Consider the following 20,548-nt stretch of genomic DNA (forward strand, 5'->3'; position numbering starts at 1 on the left):
TAAAGCTAGGATGGTATACGAGGGCAATTCTACCCTCTTAAAGCCCTGGTATGGACTGAGCATTGCCAACGACACATCTTTCTGAATTTAGTGAATTCTACACAGAATTCTCCAACGGAAAGTTTGACAACGAGCCGCTAGAGGAGACATACAGGCGATCATTTGTCAAAGGTCTAGCTGGTGAGTTTGCATGTTTCATCCACAGCCCGCCCGACCCGACTCATTCAAGAAGCATGGACGATAGCCAACTATTTTTCATGTAACCAACGTAATCTACGTATAACTTTTTTATTATTATTTTTTTTAGATCACGATGTAAATTGTAGATCGCATACCAAAGTAGCTTCATGACTTTGGTATGCAATCTAAATAGCCTTAGTGATCTATGTATAAGTTGCGTGGATGCCACCTAGGAATGTTAATGACTTTACTGCATAAGAATAAATATTGAGAACGAAGACAAAAATATACGATATAGATATAATATACTTTGGTATGCAATGGAAAGTGTAGGTCGCATACCAAGGTAGCTTCATGACACGTAGATCGCAAATATTTGTGAGCATGTGTTGTTTTTCCAAGGCGAGCATTCGTGTAAGAGGCCGGTAGTTTTAGGTAGACGTTTAGGTAGATAGAAGGGTAGGTGGAAAAAATATTCATTTTATTACCTGGATGTTTTGAAACAATGGCCGATTGGAAGGGCAGAGTTGCATATTCTCGCTTGCCATCTGGTGTTTTGTAAACATAGGCTAGGGTATCGATGGAGTGCTGATATGACGAGATGTAAACATTCAAGCCACGTTCCGCTTGCGATAGAATTGCTTGCGTAAACAGTATTGCTTGAGACAGTATAACATTCTTTCTGATTGGAGAAAAGGGTGGAGGAGGAGAGAAATTATTGGTGCATAGAGGTAAAGTCACGCCTTTAAAGGGTGGCACTTATTTATAACGTTCAAAGTTATTGGATGAATTAGTGACGTCGGAGCAGACTTGGCTTGGTGGATGTACAAGGATCCCAAGCGGGAGTCCCTTGGTGTAGCTTGAATAAGCAAGTGTAAATAATTGGAAGAAAAGGAGAAAACGATATCTCCGTTTTAATTTACCCTCATCAAGTAACTTTACGAACTGGTCATAGAAGATTTGGTGGAAACATACTTAAGAGAAGGAAGAGGCATAGGGCCTACAGATGCATAATATAAGTGACTAAAGTGTTAGTGGCAGTGGAGCTAACTATTTGTCGCGGCATCATTGTTTACACACTTTAACTCAAGCTAGCTTGCTGGTGTGTTTATCTGGGTCATGTGCCATTCATGGTTGTCACAATAGAGGAGGCAAGAACTAGAAGCACAATTTTTATGCAGTGACTAAAGTGAGGACACATGAATGTCCAGAAACTGAAGAACTCAGTAAGCTGGAGGGGATACAGGGATTGCCAGGATAAATAGGAAGGATTTTGTGCCCTCAGCATACGCAAGTTTGCTCAGACTACTTCCTTGAAGGGATATTTATTGTAAGATTGAATAAATATCTGAGTTAATTTTTTAAGAAATGTGCCTATATTTTGTCATGTTGCCCTGTGACAGTCCATTTTTTTAAATTTACTTCTGAAATGATAGACAGAATGTCACCAAATTTGGTCAGTGGTGTTTTTATTCATTCACTTAATAAGGTATGTAATATGAAAGGTCTGGGTTAATCAGTTTAAAAATGTCTTTATTTGTGATCACTTGCTGTTCCTCAGATTTTTTGACTTATCACCAAATTTGGATTTCAATAGTAGCCAGTTTCAGATAGGAATAAAAGTAATCCAAGACTACAATCTCCATCGTCCACCAAGAAATATTTCTACAGAGCCTCCGAGTTGCAAACATTCGACTTGAATTTCGTAGATACAAAATTTATTTCAACTCGGAAATGTGTTCAGTTTATGATCAGTCATTATCGTGTGTTTTTTCTTTATCAACATTTGTACGTATGTGTATATACTGTACGTATGTGTATATACTGTACGTGAGTGTACAGTATTACCACTGAAATCACCATATTTCGGTAGAGAAAAATTAATGTAACGCGTGTCAGATGTTTACTTTTGTATTTTTGTTTTCTTATCCTATACATTTCCTTGTACTGTACGAGATTAAAATTTAAATACATTTATGTAGTAGTACACATTTAGTGTAAAACAATATTAAATAGTTCATTTTGTACTACATATATGATTTTCGATTAATAAGGAGATTATTAAGATTGTTATTAAGACTTGAGGATTATTCGACTTACGACAGTGGAACGCAACTTTCGTATCTCCAGATACACTTCGCATCCAGTTCTAAATGTTCACACTCAGAACGAAGGTTGTGGGCTTAGTATTTGCAAGGGGAGGTAGTGTATGTATGAGAATGAAACCAGTGTTACTACATTTTTTTTTATTAATATAACAAATAAGTGTATGCAATTATCAACTTTTCATCGGTGTAGTTGTATATATACGGGATGGTAAATAATGTCACAGCAGCGTCTGATTCTATGCATCTTGATTGTGAGGACGATCGACCACTATTCATCTTCTAGTACCAATTACACGTCTCCATAGAGATGTATTGGTTGTATATCTGTATGTAGTCAATACTTTATTAATTACTGGCGTCCCCACCTTGACAGATTTTCACTCATCCAAGAAATCTGAGCTACTCTTTAGATTTAACTTACCCTCGTTTCTGCTGTTCTTAGAAATTTACTGTATCATTCCTTTGGCATTACCTTTTCTCATATAGTTCTGTGTCAGAGGATAAGAATACGGCCACCATGTTCCCAAAGCGTGTCGTGAAAGGCGACTAAATTTTTTCTCCCGTGAAAAGTGAGGGCGACCCCTTTGCAAAGGGGAGAAAGCAATGGGTATGTACAGTAATGTATATACCACTAACACAGACTTAGCGTTTTAAGTACGAAATTAATATAAAGATTTAGCACGAGTCAACCTATCATAGTACCTTTCCTTTATATCATACAGTATATAAATTAATAATCAAATATATAATAGGATATGAGGCCATATCTGGAAAGCATAATGTAACTTGCCATGTTGCATGTGAAAATTCCAACAAATTTACAGTTAGTGATGTTTTATATCAGGATCGTGAAAGCTGCAGCATCCCTCAAGCATAACTAATATTTGTGGCGTCAATGGAGAGAACAATATTCCGAAAAGAAGGACGGGAAGCAAATTATAACCAAATGACATTAGGCGGGATGTAAGATATTATTTTCGCGGTTGCAAGTTTCAAAAATGTTTGTGAAAATAATTTTACTTCAATTTTTTTGTGGTCTCGATGATGCCATGGTAATATCAATATTCTAACTGAACATTCTAGAACAATTCAACTGTAAATTTTATTTTAGGCCAAAAATTCCTCAAAAATGAACTCTACGCCTTTAATGGCTTCGAGTTTCCAGATTGTGACTGAATAACAATGATTGTTGGGAGAACTCTCACAGTGGAGAAGGGAGAACGTTAGATTGGAATAATGGAACAAATATACTGCACAATAACACAACATTAGTAACGGATATACAAAAAGCCGAACTTTGGGGTAAGTTTCCCCCAACGGGAACGCTGGCGTAAGGATCATATTCTCGGAAGTAATTGCTGTAATACCAATTTGAAGAATTGGCGTTCGTCTTTTCAGCATTACTCTCGTCCAGTGGATGATCGTAAGAAGTATCCAAGAACCCTGAAGTTAAGTCCTCCGATGATTCAGCATCCTGAACACGCACATGATGTGATGGGGTAGTGACACGTTCAATGGTTGGAATGCCGCCGCTGTCACTAATTTCCACAGCATTGTAACCTTTTTCCTGCCACCCGAGAGGAGCATTATGAAGAGTGAAATTCTCTTGAGAAGCTTTATTGCTTTGTTGAGGAGTAAGTTTGTTTGGACTTTGCCACGTCCTTTCAACAGTTGCCGGTCTGTAGCGCGAGACTCTTGCAGGAACAGGGGAAGAAGGATGCATATGGTTTATATTTGGTTTTGCAACATTCTCTATAGTAGCTACAGCAGATACTTTCTGGTGAGCCTCTTGAACTTCCTTCGGCACTTCTTTGACAAGAGTCACACCCTCTCCTAACTTAGGTGGGATCATGTCATTTGGTCCAATTGGAGTTTGTGAAGTTGGCAAACTCAAGGTCTGCTGAGGAGCCCTAGGAGGGTAAGTTGAAGAATGCTCTTGGACTCCAGGATCTATAGTTTCCTTTGCTGGAGAGATAATGAGATCAGCCTCATTCGCAGTTGTTACAGAAGCTTGGGTGGTTGTAGAAGACAAAAAGACCCTCAGCAAGTTCAAAAGGTCATCTTTAGTATCATTTCTGCTCAGATTATCAGGATCTTGAATTGCATTAACAGGCAACTGCGTTGTTGCAGGCATATCTCTAGTAAAGTCAGGTATTATTTGTTCTTGTGTCATAGAGGTATTGTTTATGTGATCGTCTCCCAACGATGATAAAGGTTTCGTTGTTGCTTCAGACTGTTGATTGTATTCTTCACCCTCATCTAGTTTTTGTGGGTTGAAATCAAAATCTTTTTCTGAAATAAATTCTCTTACATCCTCTATAACATCCACACTCTGTTGATCCTCTCTTTCTGTCCCATATTGTGTATATGTAGACTGGTCAAGCAAATGATCTTCCATTTGGGTTGCATCATCTAGCGGCTTTCCCAGCACGTCATTTCTTTGTTCATTAGTCATTAGGCTACCAGAATCGAAAGCCTTGCTCTCTGAGGAGGTCATATCTTGTTCATCTTCATAAAAATCTTTAAGAGAGGAAGAGGCGGAACGGGTTTCGGTGCGCGTATGTGGAGGTGACCAAGGCGATGGGACTGGTGATGTCAGCATCGCTCCACCAACTTGAGGGGGCTTGACAACAGATATTGGATGGAATGATTCGGAAATTACGGGACGAAAAATATCGGAGGGTTGGTAGTGTGATACACCTGAATCAGGATGAATGACTTCAGGATGTGACCAGTGATCCAATTTAACAGTTTCAGAACTCTGCATGGGGAAGAAGTGGGGACCAGGATTCACCATCGTTTTGGTAGTGGTAATATGCTGTGAATGAGTTCTTGGCGGTGTATATGCTGAAGGGTCGGGGAAAAATGAATGAGGTTTTGGCTGATCACCGCTGGATGGGCCCGGAAAAAGGAATGTTCCCGATTTTGGACTGAACCCTTCATGAAGAACGGATTGGGGATGGTGATGCAGGTCATGTTGTCGCATTTCAGAACTAGAGAGGTCAACCCATCTCTCAGTAGAAATAGGGACAACTATCACCTCGCCATGCGCTACAGATCTGACTTTGTCGTTTATCTTGTGACCAGAAAATTCAGGTTCTCCAGGGAAATGTACTTTACTAGGATACTTTAGTTCAGGGCTGCGATCAGGGTTATTTTGTTGGTATCCGATGTTCTCTTCGGGAAAGGATTCTACGTTAACAACAACAGAGGGTTTCTGGCTATAGTGTTGCTGAAATCCATCTACCACACTTGGCTGAAGTGCAGCCGGAGGGAAAGCAGGGATGTTTTCTTCCTCTTGTGATGGAGGGAAAACCCACGAAGGATCTTCTCGATGTGGTTCTCTCGAGGACTCAATTACATCGAAGTCCTTCTTCGCAATCGGTCCACCCGAATCTTGACGACCTATCGAAGGGAAATCTCCCCAGTTGACGTTAAGCCCGATTTTCGGCAAGTTTATATTAGTAAGGGTTTCGAGTATGTTGGGGAGAGATGGGAGTTTGAGGCCACTGAATAGTCCAGCCGAATTTTCATTTTTGTGACCGTTCTGGTGACCTCTATTGTTGTTATCATTTTCGTGAGAGGATGAACCGGCGTAGATAGTAGGTGTGTCACCTGTGACAAAATTATAATCGGAATGAGTGGCGATTTGAGGCTTAGTCGTAACGTGGTCGCTTGACGATAGCAAAGAATCGGAAGGTGGCGAAGTTGTGGTTTTTAATCCATCATCTTCTGTGCTTGAATCTTTAAGGATAGATTGCGATTCATCAGTAGGGTTGTTTTCCTCCAGAAAGGAAAGCTTATAGGAGTTGTTGAATGGTAAAGAAAGGTTGCTCAGATGAAGCAGTGCATTGACGACGCCAGGATCCAAGCTGATTCCTGAAGGAGAAATCGACGAATTAGCGGATTCGAAACCTATATATGTAGTTCATATATATATAAGCTATATGTACACACACACACACACACACATATATATATATATCCTGTTGAAATCGACAGCAGTTACAGCAGTATTCAGTTTGCTTTTTCAATTTTTCTAACGGTGTTCCGATCTTCGTAGGCAAGGGTACTAAGTAAGTTTCTAAAATCCATAATAACTCGAGACGTCTTTCGGCCTTCACTCGGCCATCTTCAGTTGTGTTAGGTTGAAATGGTGATTATATTTGGCTTATGTTGGCACTGGGGGAGGTGACCTTTGTGCGGAAGGTGGCGCTTCGTGGGGTGCTGTCTGTCTAAGTCTTTATGGCGCTCCGTGTGTTGCTTGTGAGCTTCTAGCTGAAGGAAGAGTGGAAACTGGCATTTGTTGGATGTTGATGGCAGGTTTTAAGTTGTGAACATACACAGCTTCCGTCATTCGTAATCTCCTGGTGTCATGTTCACTGTGTAGGATTACTGTATTTTCTTCCATCATCTTTCTGCTCAGTGTTTGGCTATGTGTCCTGTTGTTATGGCGGCGTATCGCTCCATCCTGTAAGTGCGCTGTGATTCTTTTGGACAGTGTGGTGGTAGTGAAACCTATATACCTAGTAGGTAGGCGACTGCAATCACCAATATTGCAAGTATATAGGTATACTAGGTTCACTTTTTGAAGTGTATTTGTTGGTGGGAGACAGCTGCTCTTCATTACTAGGTTGGAAGTTCATTTGGATTTGTAATAAATTGTGAGTTTGATGTGTGTGTCGGGATCGGTGGGTTGAACATTACGCTGGATGACATTCCGCATGACTTTCTCGTCTTGTTTATAGGCAGAAGACATAACGTTTTTATAATACAAATTGATGGTCGTGTGGTTGTCCACTTGTGTCTCTTGGGCCATGAACGTGTCCAGTCGTCTTCTTATGACTTCGTCTATCTCTTCTTTCTTGTAACCGTTGTTGGAAAGGAGTTGGACTGCTACTAACGCTGAATTGAAAAGAATCTCTCAACTCCTTTCCATACACTTCAAAAAGTGAACCTAGTATACCAATATACTTGCAATATTGGTGACTGCAGTCGCCTACCTACCAGGTATATAGGTTTCACTAACACCACACTGTCCAAATTGAAAAAGCAAACTGCAAACTGAATAATGCTGTAACTGCTGTCGCCTTCAACAGAACATGTATTCCGAATGGCCTTTATCCTAAATATATATATATATATATATATATATATATATATATATATATATATATATATATATATATATATACAAATGCAGCAAAATAACTTGAACACGTGATTCACAGATATACAAATCACTACATAGCAAATGAAAAAATATAAAACAAAGAGTTTTTGTCTACACACACACACACACACACACACACACACACACACACACACACACACACACACACACACACACACACACACACACACACACACACACACACACACACACACACATATATATATATATATATATATATATATATATATATATATATATATATATATATTGTGTGTGTGTGTACACTGATCAAATCTATGGCATTGACCTTGTCAATTCTGAAATTCATATATTATAGCAAAGATCGTGCACTTCTGAAAACATCTGAGAACACTTACCAGAGGAATCAGGAGCGCTAAACAGGATAGGATCGAGGAAGTGAGGCGTGCACACTTCTTGGTCCTCTTGATCACGGGCGTTGTTCACACAGAGCAGCTCCTCAACGCGAACCTACAGCACACCATTCATGCATCAGAGAGAAGTACAGTTTCCATGCGCGTTTACATCTATCCTATTTTTATCTATTCATTTATTATCTATTTATCTATTTATTCATTCATTTATTTATTAATTGTAAAAATGCGCAATGACGATCTTGGACTGTTAAAATATTTGAACCAAATTAATGAAAAACTGATCTCTTTCTTTTCTCCTGTTTGATAAAGTATGAAGATTACTCAAAATTATAAAATCGTTGCTTCCAGAATTTATACCATAGAAGTGAAATTGAGAACAAATAAGGATGTAAGAGTACATAAATTCGGTAATTAACATCATCATCCCGACAATCATCTTACCTAAGAAATACCATTAGTAAGAACAATATTGTGTTTGTTATTGTCTGGCTGAAGGAAATTAAAGTAAATCAGTACGACAGTTTTGGACACGAAAGTGTTGTTTTGAACTCTACCATCCCTTGCCAAGGGATCTCGGAGTGACAATTCGAAATGGATTTTCTATTTTTATTTGTTTATTTACCTATTCACTTATTTCATATTTTTTTTATAACGGTTTGCGGAGCTGGTACCCGACCTGGACCTTTCCGGTGATCCGTAACAGTTCATATATGAACACAGGAGACGATGTCCACGGTATACCACAGCAGTGATGATAGGCAGGAAGCTGAACTTATCTTTGCTCCGAGTTGGGCAGCGATGCCAGGATTCGACCAGACGTCTAAACATCCCACGCGATAACCAGACACGCTCAGTACAACTGAGACACTGCTTCCCCCGCAATCTTCAATTGGAGCTGAGCAGCTGAATCCCGAGAGCTGATTGACTCAAGAGGGCATGTGACCCCAAGGGAAGTCTCGTAGAAAACGGATAAAAGATGAGTTGGCAGCTATAGCTTCTTCTGGGCCATGTTAGTACTATGAACCAGCCATTACTCCAGATATCTCCCTGTCTCTTCTACTGTGATTTATCCCACAGAGACCATCTTTTCGAGACTTGCTTTCATATATGAATGATATATCACCGTGCCCCAGCAAAGAAGAACCTTGTCTTCATGTAAAAACTAACTTACTACTTGATCTTTGGAGTGACATTCGGGAGAATGTTTGAGTAACAAATGACTACCAATCTTCAGTCAATGTCGTGGACTGGCTCCGACACGTAAATGCATCATTTATGAGATTCAGCAGCTGCAGACGCACAGAATGACACAGCTCTTCAATACATCCTCCCGACGAAAGTTACCACACGTGTGTGTGAAGTGTTATCACACTGGGCTATGTTTACTCCAACTATCGATTAATCGGCGGTACCGCCCACTTCCAGAACTTTTTTCCGCCGTAAAATCACCGTGACATACTATTTTGTTTTCGCAACAAAAATACATAGACTGTCATTTGATATACTGGAAGAAGATTATTTTCCTCCAGTATATCAGATTCCTTCCCGAAAGCTGCCGGTTGCAAATTTGCTCCAACAGTCGGAGGAAAAATAGCCCAATGTGATAACGCCTTAACCCAACTGCAGACGACAAAGTTGCAGCCCAGCTGCGAGACGCTCCAGGCACCAGCCGTCGAAAAACGTCTCTCCTCTACGATTTATCACTTTTATCCCTGAGAGACAACACCCACCTTTCACCTTTGTGAAGAACCGAAAAGGATCAATTTCACAGGGAGTAAAAAAGTGCCTCTTCCTATCCACTATCATCTGTCAGTTCCATCATTAGAATTTTCCAGATGCATCAGAAAAACAGCTGTGAATGAATAGATTGTTACTACACGACCACTACCCTCGGCGTCTGTGCAGACCCGCATCGACGATTTCTACCACGAACCATAGCCAAGAAGGCTCTCCATTCAAGTCCTAGCGACTGACTAGTCCTCAGAACAGGATTAAAAGGCACCAGATTCACGAATCATTTCTTCTTCAAGTTTCACCGAGTCGTCAACTTCAGTTTCTTCGATATCTGCCATCACTATGAACCAGTTGTAAATAATACTACACTTGTTTTTCTTTTACATTTTCCCTCCGATATACTCTTACCCCTCATATATATATATATATATATATATACATATATACATATATATATAGTATATATATATATATATATATAAAGTATATATATATATATATATATATATATACAGTATATATATATATATATATATATATATATATATATATATATATATATATATATATATATATATATATATTACATCACCACGGTCCTTAAGAGTTTCATTGATTCTCATTTTTTTTAATGTCTTGTCTTCATAAGACAATAATATTAAGGCATAAGACATGATAAATAACCACTGCGAAAGTACTTTAAAGAATATTGAAAGTCCAGCTCACCTCGATCAGATTTTTGTTTCTGAGTGCATCAGGTGACTCGCATATAAGTGGCTCCCTTATTACAAGATTGTCTAAAGTGTTTGAGATCTCCATCGATTCCTTTTCCTGATTCTTCTTTGTTCGCCCGCGGTCTTGGTCCTGTAATATGTGTTCTGCCTGATTGGCCAGTTGATGATGTAACCAGGCGACATGGCAGTCACACTGCAGTGGATTGCCTGAAATGGATGAAGTCACGTCAACAACCAGGGTATTTCGTTCTTCATATGATTGTAGGAAATATCTACTTGTATAAATCAGACATAGATATAAGGAGAGTGGCCAAGTCAAAGCACTCATTCACTTCAAACAAATTAAATTCCATTCAACACCTTTACCATCTTAGCATCTCGTGAATAAAGGGCCATCACTGTTCCCCGCCATGTCACCCAAGTCAAGGGCAGTGCAGCGAGGTACAGCTTTTGCGCAGTAGGACCCGACAGTCAGAGCAGGTTTACCTCCCCTGTTTCATTATATGATAATCCTTCCTCCTCATCCACACATTTATGAAAGACTTTCGGGTATTGTCATCCTTTCATCCGTTTACAGTCTTCCTCAACTCATCCCTTTTTTCTCTTCCCTGCTAGACAGACATTTCTTGTACATCCGAACCGGCTTTCATACTATCCATCCATAACAGTCTCGGTCTTTCTCTCAAGCTCACTCCCTCCACTTCTGTTTTTTTCCATACACTTTTAACAAGCCTTTACTCACTCATTCTTTCTATTTGTCCAAACCTCAGCACTCCTTCATATAACTATCCGATATATATTTTTTCCAATTCCGTTTCCTGCCTCGCTTCCACATTCCTAGTTCCATTCTTACCTATCGTAGTTCTCGAATATTTCATCACAAAAACATTCAGATTCTTTCTCTCTTCCTCCCGTCTCCCCATATGTTTCAAGTCTTTGTCCCATACGATGCGTAGGGTAAAATTACGCCTTCACAGAAACGAGATAATTGAATTATGAACGACGACTACAATCCAGCCACGATCCGAGGGAAGTGGTCAAGGAAATAAATCAAATGTGTCCCAATCTCGCGAAGGTTAGCCGGCCGACATCTCCCGATAGAGTACGCAATGACTCAGTCGCCAAATACTTGCATATATACGTCATCAAATGTGAGCATACGCCAGGGAGCGCGTTACTTTGCTCACATTCTGGCGTCAGTCACTGCGGTCTCTACGAGCAAGCTCCCATGCAGTCACCCTTCCTTCCCACTCCAAACAACTCTCGACAGGTGCGATCAATTTGCCCCAGCCATGAATTCTGTATACATACACACATACATATTGTACATGCATGCATGCATACATACACACACAAATACATACATACACACATACCTACCTACCTACCTTCATACATACGTACATAAGTACATACGTACATACATACATACATACATACATACATACATACATACATACATACATACATACATACATACATACATACATACATACATACATACATACATACATACATACATACATACATACATGCATTACAGTAGAGGTGGGTGAGGAAGACATAAATCAGAATCCAAGTTTATTTCTGACTAGTTTCGCACAAATAGGCTTCTTCAGAGAAATAATGCGTTTATGAGAAAACAAGGCAAACGTATATATACGGGGCACTGTGAGGAGCTTTGGAGGGCTCACCCAGGGTCGTCTCTGTATATTGGGGATTTTGTCCTATTAGTCGTTACTGAGGGTTTTTTGTTTCTACTCCGGTGGCGTATTGTCCTAGTTGCTGTTGCTATGGTTGCGGTGGTTTTTGTCCATTTAATGTCACCCGTTCTCTGATTTGTATTTTCGTTGGCAACAATATACAGTGTTTCAAGTACTTTTCTTTTCTGTCTGGTTAAGTTTTCTTCTAGTATTACTGCTGCCTCCCATTTCGGTAAATGACTTTTCTTTAATGTGATTAATGCACTAGTGTCGCGATGGTATCTGACATCTGCTCTGTGTTCGCTGAGCCTTTTCTTTAACCCTCTGCGTGTTGTTTCTCCAAAGTAAGAATGTTCACAACCACTACATGGAATTTTATAAACAATACTTCCGTTGTCATATTGATCTTTTTTTTTTCTTTTTCGTCAAGTCACCTACTTTCTTACCTGCGTCACTCACGATGGTTAAGCCAGAGGATCTTAATGCTAGTCCTAACTCGTCTGTGAATTTGGAAAGGGGGGCTACTAGATAACGATTGTTATTCTTACTTTGGAGAAACACACAGAAGGTTAGAGAAAAGGCTCAGCGAACACAGAGCAGATGTCAGATACCATCGCGACACTAGTGCATTAGTTAATCACATAAAAAAAAGTCATTTATCGAAATGGGAGGCAGCAGAAATACTAGAAGAAAACTTGACCAGACAGAAAAGGAAAGTACTTGAAGCGCTGTATATTGCTACCAACGAAAATACAAATCAGAGAACGGGTGACATTAAATGGACAAAAACCACCGCAGCCATAGCAACAACAACTAGGACAATACGCCACCGGAGTAGATAAAAAAAAAAAAAAAAAAAAAAAAAAATATGTAACGGCCAACAGGACAAAATTCCCAATATACAGAGACGACCCTGGGTGAGCTCTCCAAAGTTCCTCACAGTGCCCCGTATATATACGTTTGCCTTGTTTTCTCTTTAACACATTATCTCTCTGAAGAAGCCTATTTGTGCGAAACTAGTCAGAAATAAACTTTGATTCTGATTTATGTCTTCCTCACCCACCTCTACCAACCTGTCACAATGCCTCAACAATACATGCATACTTACATATATGCATACTTACATACATACATACATGCATGCATAATTACATGCATGCATACATACATACATACATACATACATACATACATACATACATGCAGTAGATACATACATAGAAGAAGATAATGATGAAATGAGGAATAACGAGAAGGAAAATCAGAGAAAGCAAAATGTCCATTATGTGCCTTAGAATTTAATTTTTTCCAGTTTACTCTTATTTTCTGCGTAACCACTACTGGGTATTGTTCTACATGTTCATTGATTCACATAAAATAAAAGGCGAAAATGTCATACCTGTAATATCGAGGAGAGAGAGGCTCTGAAGAGGAAGAAAGACGTCCCAGGGCATCCGGGCCAATTTGTTTTTGTTTAGCAGCAGAACACGGAGCATTCGTTGATTGACGAAAGCGCTCACCGACAAGCGGCATAGATTATTGTTGTGAAGCTGCAACATAAGATTTGTGGGAGTAATTTGCATATATTAAAACACATAATTTGCCAGAAATGACAAACTTGTCGAAGCGCCGGGAATGTGATACGATTATGTACAAATCAGTGTGCCATGGTACTGGAAATAACAAAATTTCGTCTTAGTTTCAGCGATTTTAATCATCTGTGGTTCTAAAGAGAGGACTGGGATATTTCTCATCACTAAATATGCTCAAATCATCCGGCTAGTACCGATTGTTTTACTATATGTATATTGAATGGAACAAGTCAGTGTATGTCACTAATTGGGCTTTACGTCTTCATGACTCGTACTTTACAAATTCCCTGTGCTCTAGAAAAAACACTTGTTACGATGGAGAAGTATATGTATCATAGTGTAGTGCAGTTCCAGTACCACAGGCTGAATTATTGTGCAGACAAGAATGACATTAAACTAATACAAGATGCGAGTGTTAATGTGAAATTAATGTTGATGGAGTACAGATTGGCAGTGGCTAGGATGAAAAAAAAAAAGTATAATTGGTATAAATTATAATCTTTTCTATACAGAAGAGGGGGCATGGAGATTAAATAAGTACCCCGACAGCAGCTAGAAAAAGTCATCCAACTCGGAGGAAGTTTTTGTATTACATATACATTCTGAAAAAAAAGTTAACACTGTTATTAACCACATCCACTCGTGCTTACAAATGTGTTAGTCACACCTAGATGTTACCAATGCAAATGTGAATACCCATCAGTGACAAACATATGTAGGCCACCATGCGTTTCGTTCTTGTTGTTAATTAGTACTGGCAATTATATTCGTATGAAAATGGCACTTGCCGACAAGTCTATCAGAGTAAACACCATGTAAGGACGGAGCCCTTATTAGCACATTTCGCTTGTTATAGCTTTATCAAGTACATAGTCATGATGTACATAACTGAGATTGAATAAAAGGATCGGGGGGAAGGTGGGAGATCATTGGAGCATTCTTCTACTTCTTCTAGGCTTCAATGACCTCCCCCCGTTCTCTCGGATGTTCTTATTCAATATCATTTACGTGTATCACAACTATGTAGTTGACGGGACACATGCATGGGTGTAACTGGCGCATGAAGACCAGCGCGTCGAAATACAAAGCTGAAGGCTTCCGTTGCAAGAAAACCAACAGAATAATCACGAACACCCCTCTTAAGATAAACAACACAAACATCCCAGTGAAAGATTAAGCCTGTGTTGAGTAGCACATTGGACAGTGACCTTACCTGTACCCCACACTTCCGCAGATAGGGAGCGAGATCTAACGCTGTGCTGGGAAGGCTTAAACTCTTCAAAACTGCAGCACCTCCCGCCAAATGTCGATTTACTTAGCTTTATTCAGGCCACTCCTGTGCCAGTCCATGGGACTGACATTTCCCTAAAACAACTACGGCCATCGGAAGGTTAAAAATGTCACAGTCCTATTCATCACGGGTTTGCGATGGACCGATTTCAACATCTGTCTCTACATCTAGCTGCCTACATCCGTCCACTCAATCAACACAAACACAAACTACACATGAGACATCTAGAAAGACTGCACGCCAAACACAAACACCTGATCCGACACATCACACCTAGACCTCACCGTACAGACTACTTGTTAGCTGCGCCTCTCCCCCGTGCAGTATACAAGAGAAATCGTGTATAACCATGTCATCATCCACCGTTATATACGATGAACAATGAACGTCAATGTATCTTTTTACCATCTTAGACTGATCGTGACCAGACGTGCCGCGGTGTGCTGGGTCCTGTCTGACTGAGTACCACGGACTGTCCGTCTGGAACTATCGACAAGCGTGAGGAAAGGTAACAGATGCTCAGGAACTATCGACAGGCGTGATGAAAGGTGACAGATGCTCAGCACAGGTGCTTTGGCTATCCGAGATCAGTCCTCGCTGGATACGTTAATCTATTTTGTGCGCTCTAGTCATGCTTGTCTTAGTCTCGCCGGCAAAACGGCCCCGCTACTTCAGAACACTTGTTTCGTCGGCGGGGGAAAGGCTATGGCTCATACATTATATTATGATGTACATTTCCCATTGTATGTACACCCGCATAGAGGCAACAACCCTCCCTGCGTGGCACGTACACACAAGCTCATTGGAAACAAGGAACAGGACTACACGCACAAACAGCTACATACGTTTTCTCTCCTACTGAAATTTATTTAATTTCTAGCTTTCTCTACTACTGCATCTTCTCATTTCAGCTTAAGTGCCATTGAAATTCTTTCCATCTTTTTGACCGTCACTACGAATAAGCCTCCGACTTCTTTCCTAACTTTGTTGATTGAGGTGTTGATAATAAATATGAAAAAAACTTCTCTACATCACGATGCAGGCCTCGAATTCCAGGTCTCATACCCATATCTCCTGAGCCACAACACATACTCTAATAGATACCTCTAAAAAGCACCCAGTGGCAATAGCTCCCTTTTATACACCACTATCTTTTAATTTTCCTACAGACTTCTCTTCCCTCCCACAAATACCGTTCCTGCGAGAGTGGGTTTCGTTTCTGGGTAGTCCACAGCCATGTACTTGATAAATTTGTAACCAGCGAAACGTTGTACTAATAAAGGTATCGTCCTCATATGTTGTTTATGAAAGTATTTGTTGGTGATTACAGTATTTTTCTGATCTCTTTACATACCATTAGCACGGTGAGCCAGTGCAGACGACGAAAACTAGAATCCTTAACGTCCACAATATAGTTCCAGCTGAGGTCCAAGACATCCAAGGAAGTGAGGGCGGCAAGGGGTTCCTCAGGAATATGGAGGAGGCCGTTGCGACTGATGTTGAGGAGTTTGATTACCGGAAGGTTCTCGAAGCAGTGGTCTCCCATTTCCATAATAACATTATCTTGAAGTTCAAGGCTCCTCAGAGTGAAGAGGTCGGTGAAGGCGAAGTCTTTGATGATGGAAATCTGGTTTTTAGAAAGTCGAAGTTCCTTCAGGGCGCCCAAAGACTTGAATGACTCAGGATTAAGTTCCACCAAGTTGTTGTTCTCAAGGTTGAGGTACACCAGTGATTCGAGGTTATAAAAAGTCTCTGTCTGGAAACTCTGAAGCCCGTTATTATCGAAATGCAGGGCGTTGAGCGCACGAAGACCCGAAAATGAAATGTTTTTAAGGCTGTTGATATAGTTATGGCTGAGGAAAAGTCCTTGCAACGATGATAATCCTGCCACAGCGTCATCAATATCTGTCAGGGAGTTGTTCGTGAGGTCTAGTATTCGGAGGCTATCAACACTGCGTAAATGTTCGCTACTTAGAATTGTGATATAGTTGTGGCTCACATTGAGGCTCTCCAATTTTCTCATGGCTTGAAAGGTGTTTACATGCAAGCCTTGGATATAGTTGACGCTGAGGTCAAAATCTAATAGATCAGTCAAGTCTCTAAAGACCGTATGACCAATATTCTGGAGGTGATTATGAGATAGATCAAGATATTCGAGAACGTCTAGGCCTGACAAAGCACTATCTACGATATGTTTGATAGCGTTCCCACGCATCCTTAGATATTGCAGTGATACTGAAGAATTGAACAGTTTGGCCGGGAGATCTTGAATAAAGTTCGAGGATAAGTCAAGGAATCTTAGTCCTGTTGTGTCATGAAATGCAAGACTATCTATGGAAGCAATTTGATTGTTTTTGAGGTGAAGAACTTTTAAGGATGAGAGACCCCTTAATATTTTGTCATCTAAGTTCATAAACTGATTAAAACTCAGGTCAAGTTCACTGATTTCCTGAAGCTCACTGAAAAGATTTCCCGGCAGTTCTCCCAAACTGTTGAAGGAAATGTTGATATTTCTTAGGAACTTGACCTTAGTGAATGCTTCGTGGTGTATTCCCGAAATAATATTAAAAGATAGATCAATATTCTTAATTTGTGGTAATCCTTCTAGGAACTTTTCAGGAATGACACCGATATCATTGTACGAGAGATCAAGAACACGTAGCTGAGGTAAGTCCCAGATTTTTCCTTTTAAATCACTATTGATAAAATTATGACTCAGAGAAAGGGCTCTTAAACGAGGAAGATCAATAAACATTCCTTCCCTTAAAGTTGTGATGTTGTTAAAGTCTAGGTGCAGTATTTCCAACTTCTTATGTCCAGCGTATTTTCTAGGACTATCTGCTGTCAGTAGATTATGACTACAGTCCAAAACTTGAAGACGAGGGAGAGTTCGAGCAAAATAATCCAAATCCGCTACAGCTGTGAGATTATTACTGGCAATATTAAGTATTTCTATGTTGGGAGACTCAGCGAAGCTATCGGCATGAAGTTGAGTCAACATATTTCCACTTATATCTAATGTCTTCAGGGATGGCAGCCGAAATATAGCCGCAGTTTCCATTTGACTTATGAAATTATTACCAAGTCTGATCGATTCCACGGATGACATCTCCACAAAGCTTCCTTTGGTGAGATTACGGATTTGATTTCTTTCTAGATCAAGAATTCTGAGAGAGCGAAGTTCTCGAGTTGCCACAACAGCCAGTGAAACGTCGGAGAGTTGGTTTCCTGCAAGAGACAACTCCTCCAGTGCGTCTAAAGTCCAGAAAGCTCGTGGATGGATCCAGTTTATATAATTATTTGAAAAATTAGCTTCTTTAAGATTGACAAGCCCTTCCAGGGCACGTTCGCTGATTTCACGAACCCGGCTATGAGATATATGTACTTTCTTCATGTTAGGCATCAATCTGAATGCACTTGATGGAAGGTTGGCGATCCTGGACGCCTCAATTTTCACATATTCAAGGTTGTCTAAGGAGTACATTCGAGGAACCTCGGTTATGTTGGTATTTTCGATGACGAGGGTCTTGAGTTTTATCAGACTATCGAATGTGTCGAAGGGCAGATCGCGAAGCATTGGACTTTGGATGTAAAGATGTTCCATCGACGATTCCAACCCAGCGAAAGCATTTCTTGAAATGCGGACAAATGCGTTGTTGTTGAGAAATAATCTATTGATATGAAGCGATCCAAAGAATCTGGCTGGAAGATATCGTATGGTGTTGAACTGGAGGTGTAATTCCTCTATAATGATGGTCATTTCCATTAGAAACTCTAGTGCATTGTTTATCTTATCTAAGTCACTGTTCTCACAGCTAGAAAACAAAAGAGTGAAATTAGTTCTAAGTGGAAGATGAGATAAATATTATTAGTTTCCAAAGAATCATCAAAATGCATCCAACTAATAGAAAATCAGGCAAAAGTGTACTTATTAATAACATCTCGTAAACGAAAAACTGCGCCATACTTACATGATGTGAATCTCATCGACCTTTTGGATGCAAGTGCAAGGCAAGAGGTGATGTTTTGGAGGACAAGCTCGAGCTTGCTGCCGATGATAGTCACGGTAGTCGCGGATGGAGGAAGCCCCAACTGACAAAAAAGTCAGAATAACCACTGTCGCCACCCTCGTGAGAAGGTGGTGAGTTACGGTCATCTTTCTTGGAGGCAAGGAAACACGGTGAGGTGAGTGATCACTGACGGACTTCATTGGTGGGATGGGGGTACATGGTCAGGCAGGTTACCTTTGGCATATCCAAGTCATCTGTAATTGTTTATGAATAGTAAATAAAATTGGCATCAATGAAGACATATACGTTCTAAAATTGCCCTCTTTATCTAACTGTATCGACTATTGTCGCAACCCCCCGTGGAGTTTATGATTGTAGGTGTGTATTGCATTATTTCGCCCACACATATTTGCAGTATTCGAGCCGACAGTGATCCCAGACGTGGCGAATACGTCGTTCGACCCAAGCGCTTCGGAACTCCATGGCTAGAAAATATATATTTTATGGTTTCTTTCGATTGCATCCTCTTTCTCTTTACACCTCCTACTTCCATGTGGAAGTGTGGGAGGTGATAAAGGATAAAGTAGAGGTAGGAGTGGAGGAGGAATGGAGAGAGTAACAAGGTGTGCAAATATAGTGTGTGGAATAAGGAGGATGGGAGGGAATAGAAAAAAGAGTAGTAAGTGGTGGGATGATGAAGTGAAGAAGATTGTCGACGAGAAGTGAGCATTTACGGACTGGTTGCAAAGTAGGACGAAAAAAACATATGAGAGGTAGAAAGAAAAAAGAAGAGAAGCAAAACATAAAATAAAGGAGGTAAAAAGAAGGGCAGATGTAAAATAGGGGAGGAGTATGACGGATTTTTTTTAAAGTAAATAAAAGATGTTTTGGAAGGAAGTTAAGAGAGGAAGGGGAAGCGAATCAAGTAGAGAAAAAGAGGTAAAATGTGCAGATGGACAGATGATAATGAGAGAGGAGGAGGTAAGGGGAAGATGGGCAAAGGTTTTTGGGGATTTTCTAAATGTGGAGGAGGATAGGGAGGGATTAGTGGTAGCAGTGGGAGGCGTTAAGAAAATGACAGTGATGGATAAGGAAAATGGAGGAGAGGTAAGAAAAAATGGGATGCAAGCAATTATTAAAATGATGAGAGCAGGTAAGGCATATTGGTTAGGTGGGTAATATGCGGAGTGTCGGAAGAAGGGAGGTACAGTAAAAGTGGATTGGCTAGTGAGGTTGTTTAATGTGTGTCTAAGGGAGGGTAGGGTGCCGAAGGACTGAAGGAGTACCTGTATAGTTCCGCTTTATAAGGGGAAAGTTGACAAACGTGAGTGTAGTAGTTTCAGAGGGCTCAGTTTGTTGAGTGTTGTTGGAAAGGCTTACGGGAGGTTTTTGATTGAGAAGATTAGGAGGGGAACAGAGGGAGTAAATGGTGAAGAAGAGTATGGATTTAGGAAAGGTAGGGGTTGCATGGATCGGATTTTTGTGTTAAGACAGTTATGTGAGAAAGATTTAGCAAAAGGTAAAGATGGATTTTTTTTTGGACCTTTATGGATTTTAAAATGCTTATGACAGAGTAGACAGGAAGGTACTGTGGGAGGTTTTGCAGATATTTAGGGCTGAGGGAA

General features: G+C 40.2%; 1 protein-coding gene across 1 annotated transcript; it reads right to left on the bottom strand.

The window, feature by feature from the left end:
• Nucleotides 1-2,452: 2,452 nt before the first annotated feature.
• On the bottom strand, nucleotides 2,453-19,167 carry LOC143040994 (uncharacterized). Its single transcript, XM_076212504.1, has 6 exons — nucleotides 18,885-19,167; nucleotides 16,268-18,728; nucleotides 13,430-13,580; nucleotides 10,320-10,534; nucleotides 7,842-7,953; nucleotides 2,453-6,167 (listed from the first exon to the last, which is right to left on the bottom strand). The coding sequence occupies exons 1-6, from the start codon at nucleotides 19,121-19,123 to the stop codon at nucleotides 3,490-3,492; spliced, it is 5,856 nt and encodes a 1,951-aa protein (XP_076068619.1). The 5' UTR covers nucleotides 19,124-19,167; the 3' UTR covers nucleotides 2,453-3,489.
• Nucleotides 19,168-20,548: the final 1,381 nt, after the last annotated feature.

The sequence above is a fragment of the Oratosquilla oratoria genome, chromosome 30, assembly GCF_046742065.1.
Source record: "Oratosquilla oratoria isolate Oo_2021 chromosome 30, ASM4674206v1, whole genome shotgun sequence".
Lineage (NCBI taxonomy): Eukaryota > Metazoa > Arthropoda > Malacostraca > Stomatopoda > Squillidae > Oratosquilla > Oratosquilla oratoria.

Bases quoted from the DNA above. Each gene is read 5' to 3' on its own strand.
- LOC143040994 (XM_076212504.1), bottom strand. From the start codon at position 19,123: ATGAAGTCCGTCAGTGATCACTCACCTCACCGTGTTTCCTTGCCTCCA. The intron at 18,729-18,884 runs GTAAGTATGGCG...TTTGTTTTCTAG, and splicing joins GTCGATGAGATTCACATCAT to CTGTGAGAACAGTGACTTAG. The intron at 10,535-13,429 runs GTATGACATTTT...CATCCATTTCAG, and splicing joins CTCTCTCCTCGATATTACAG to GCAATCCACTGCAGTGTGAC.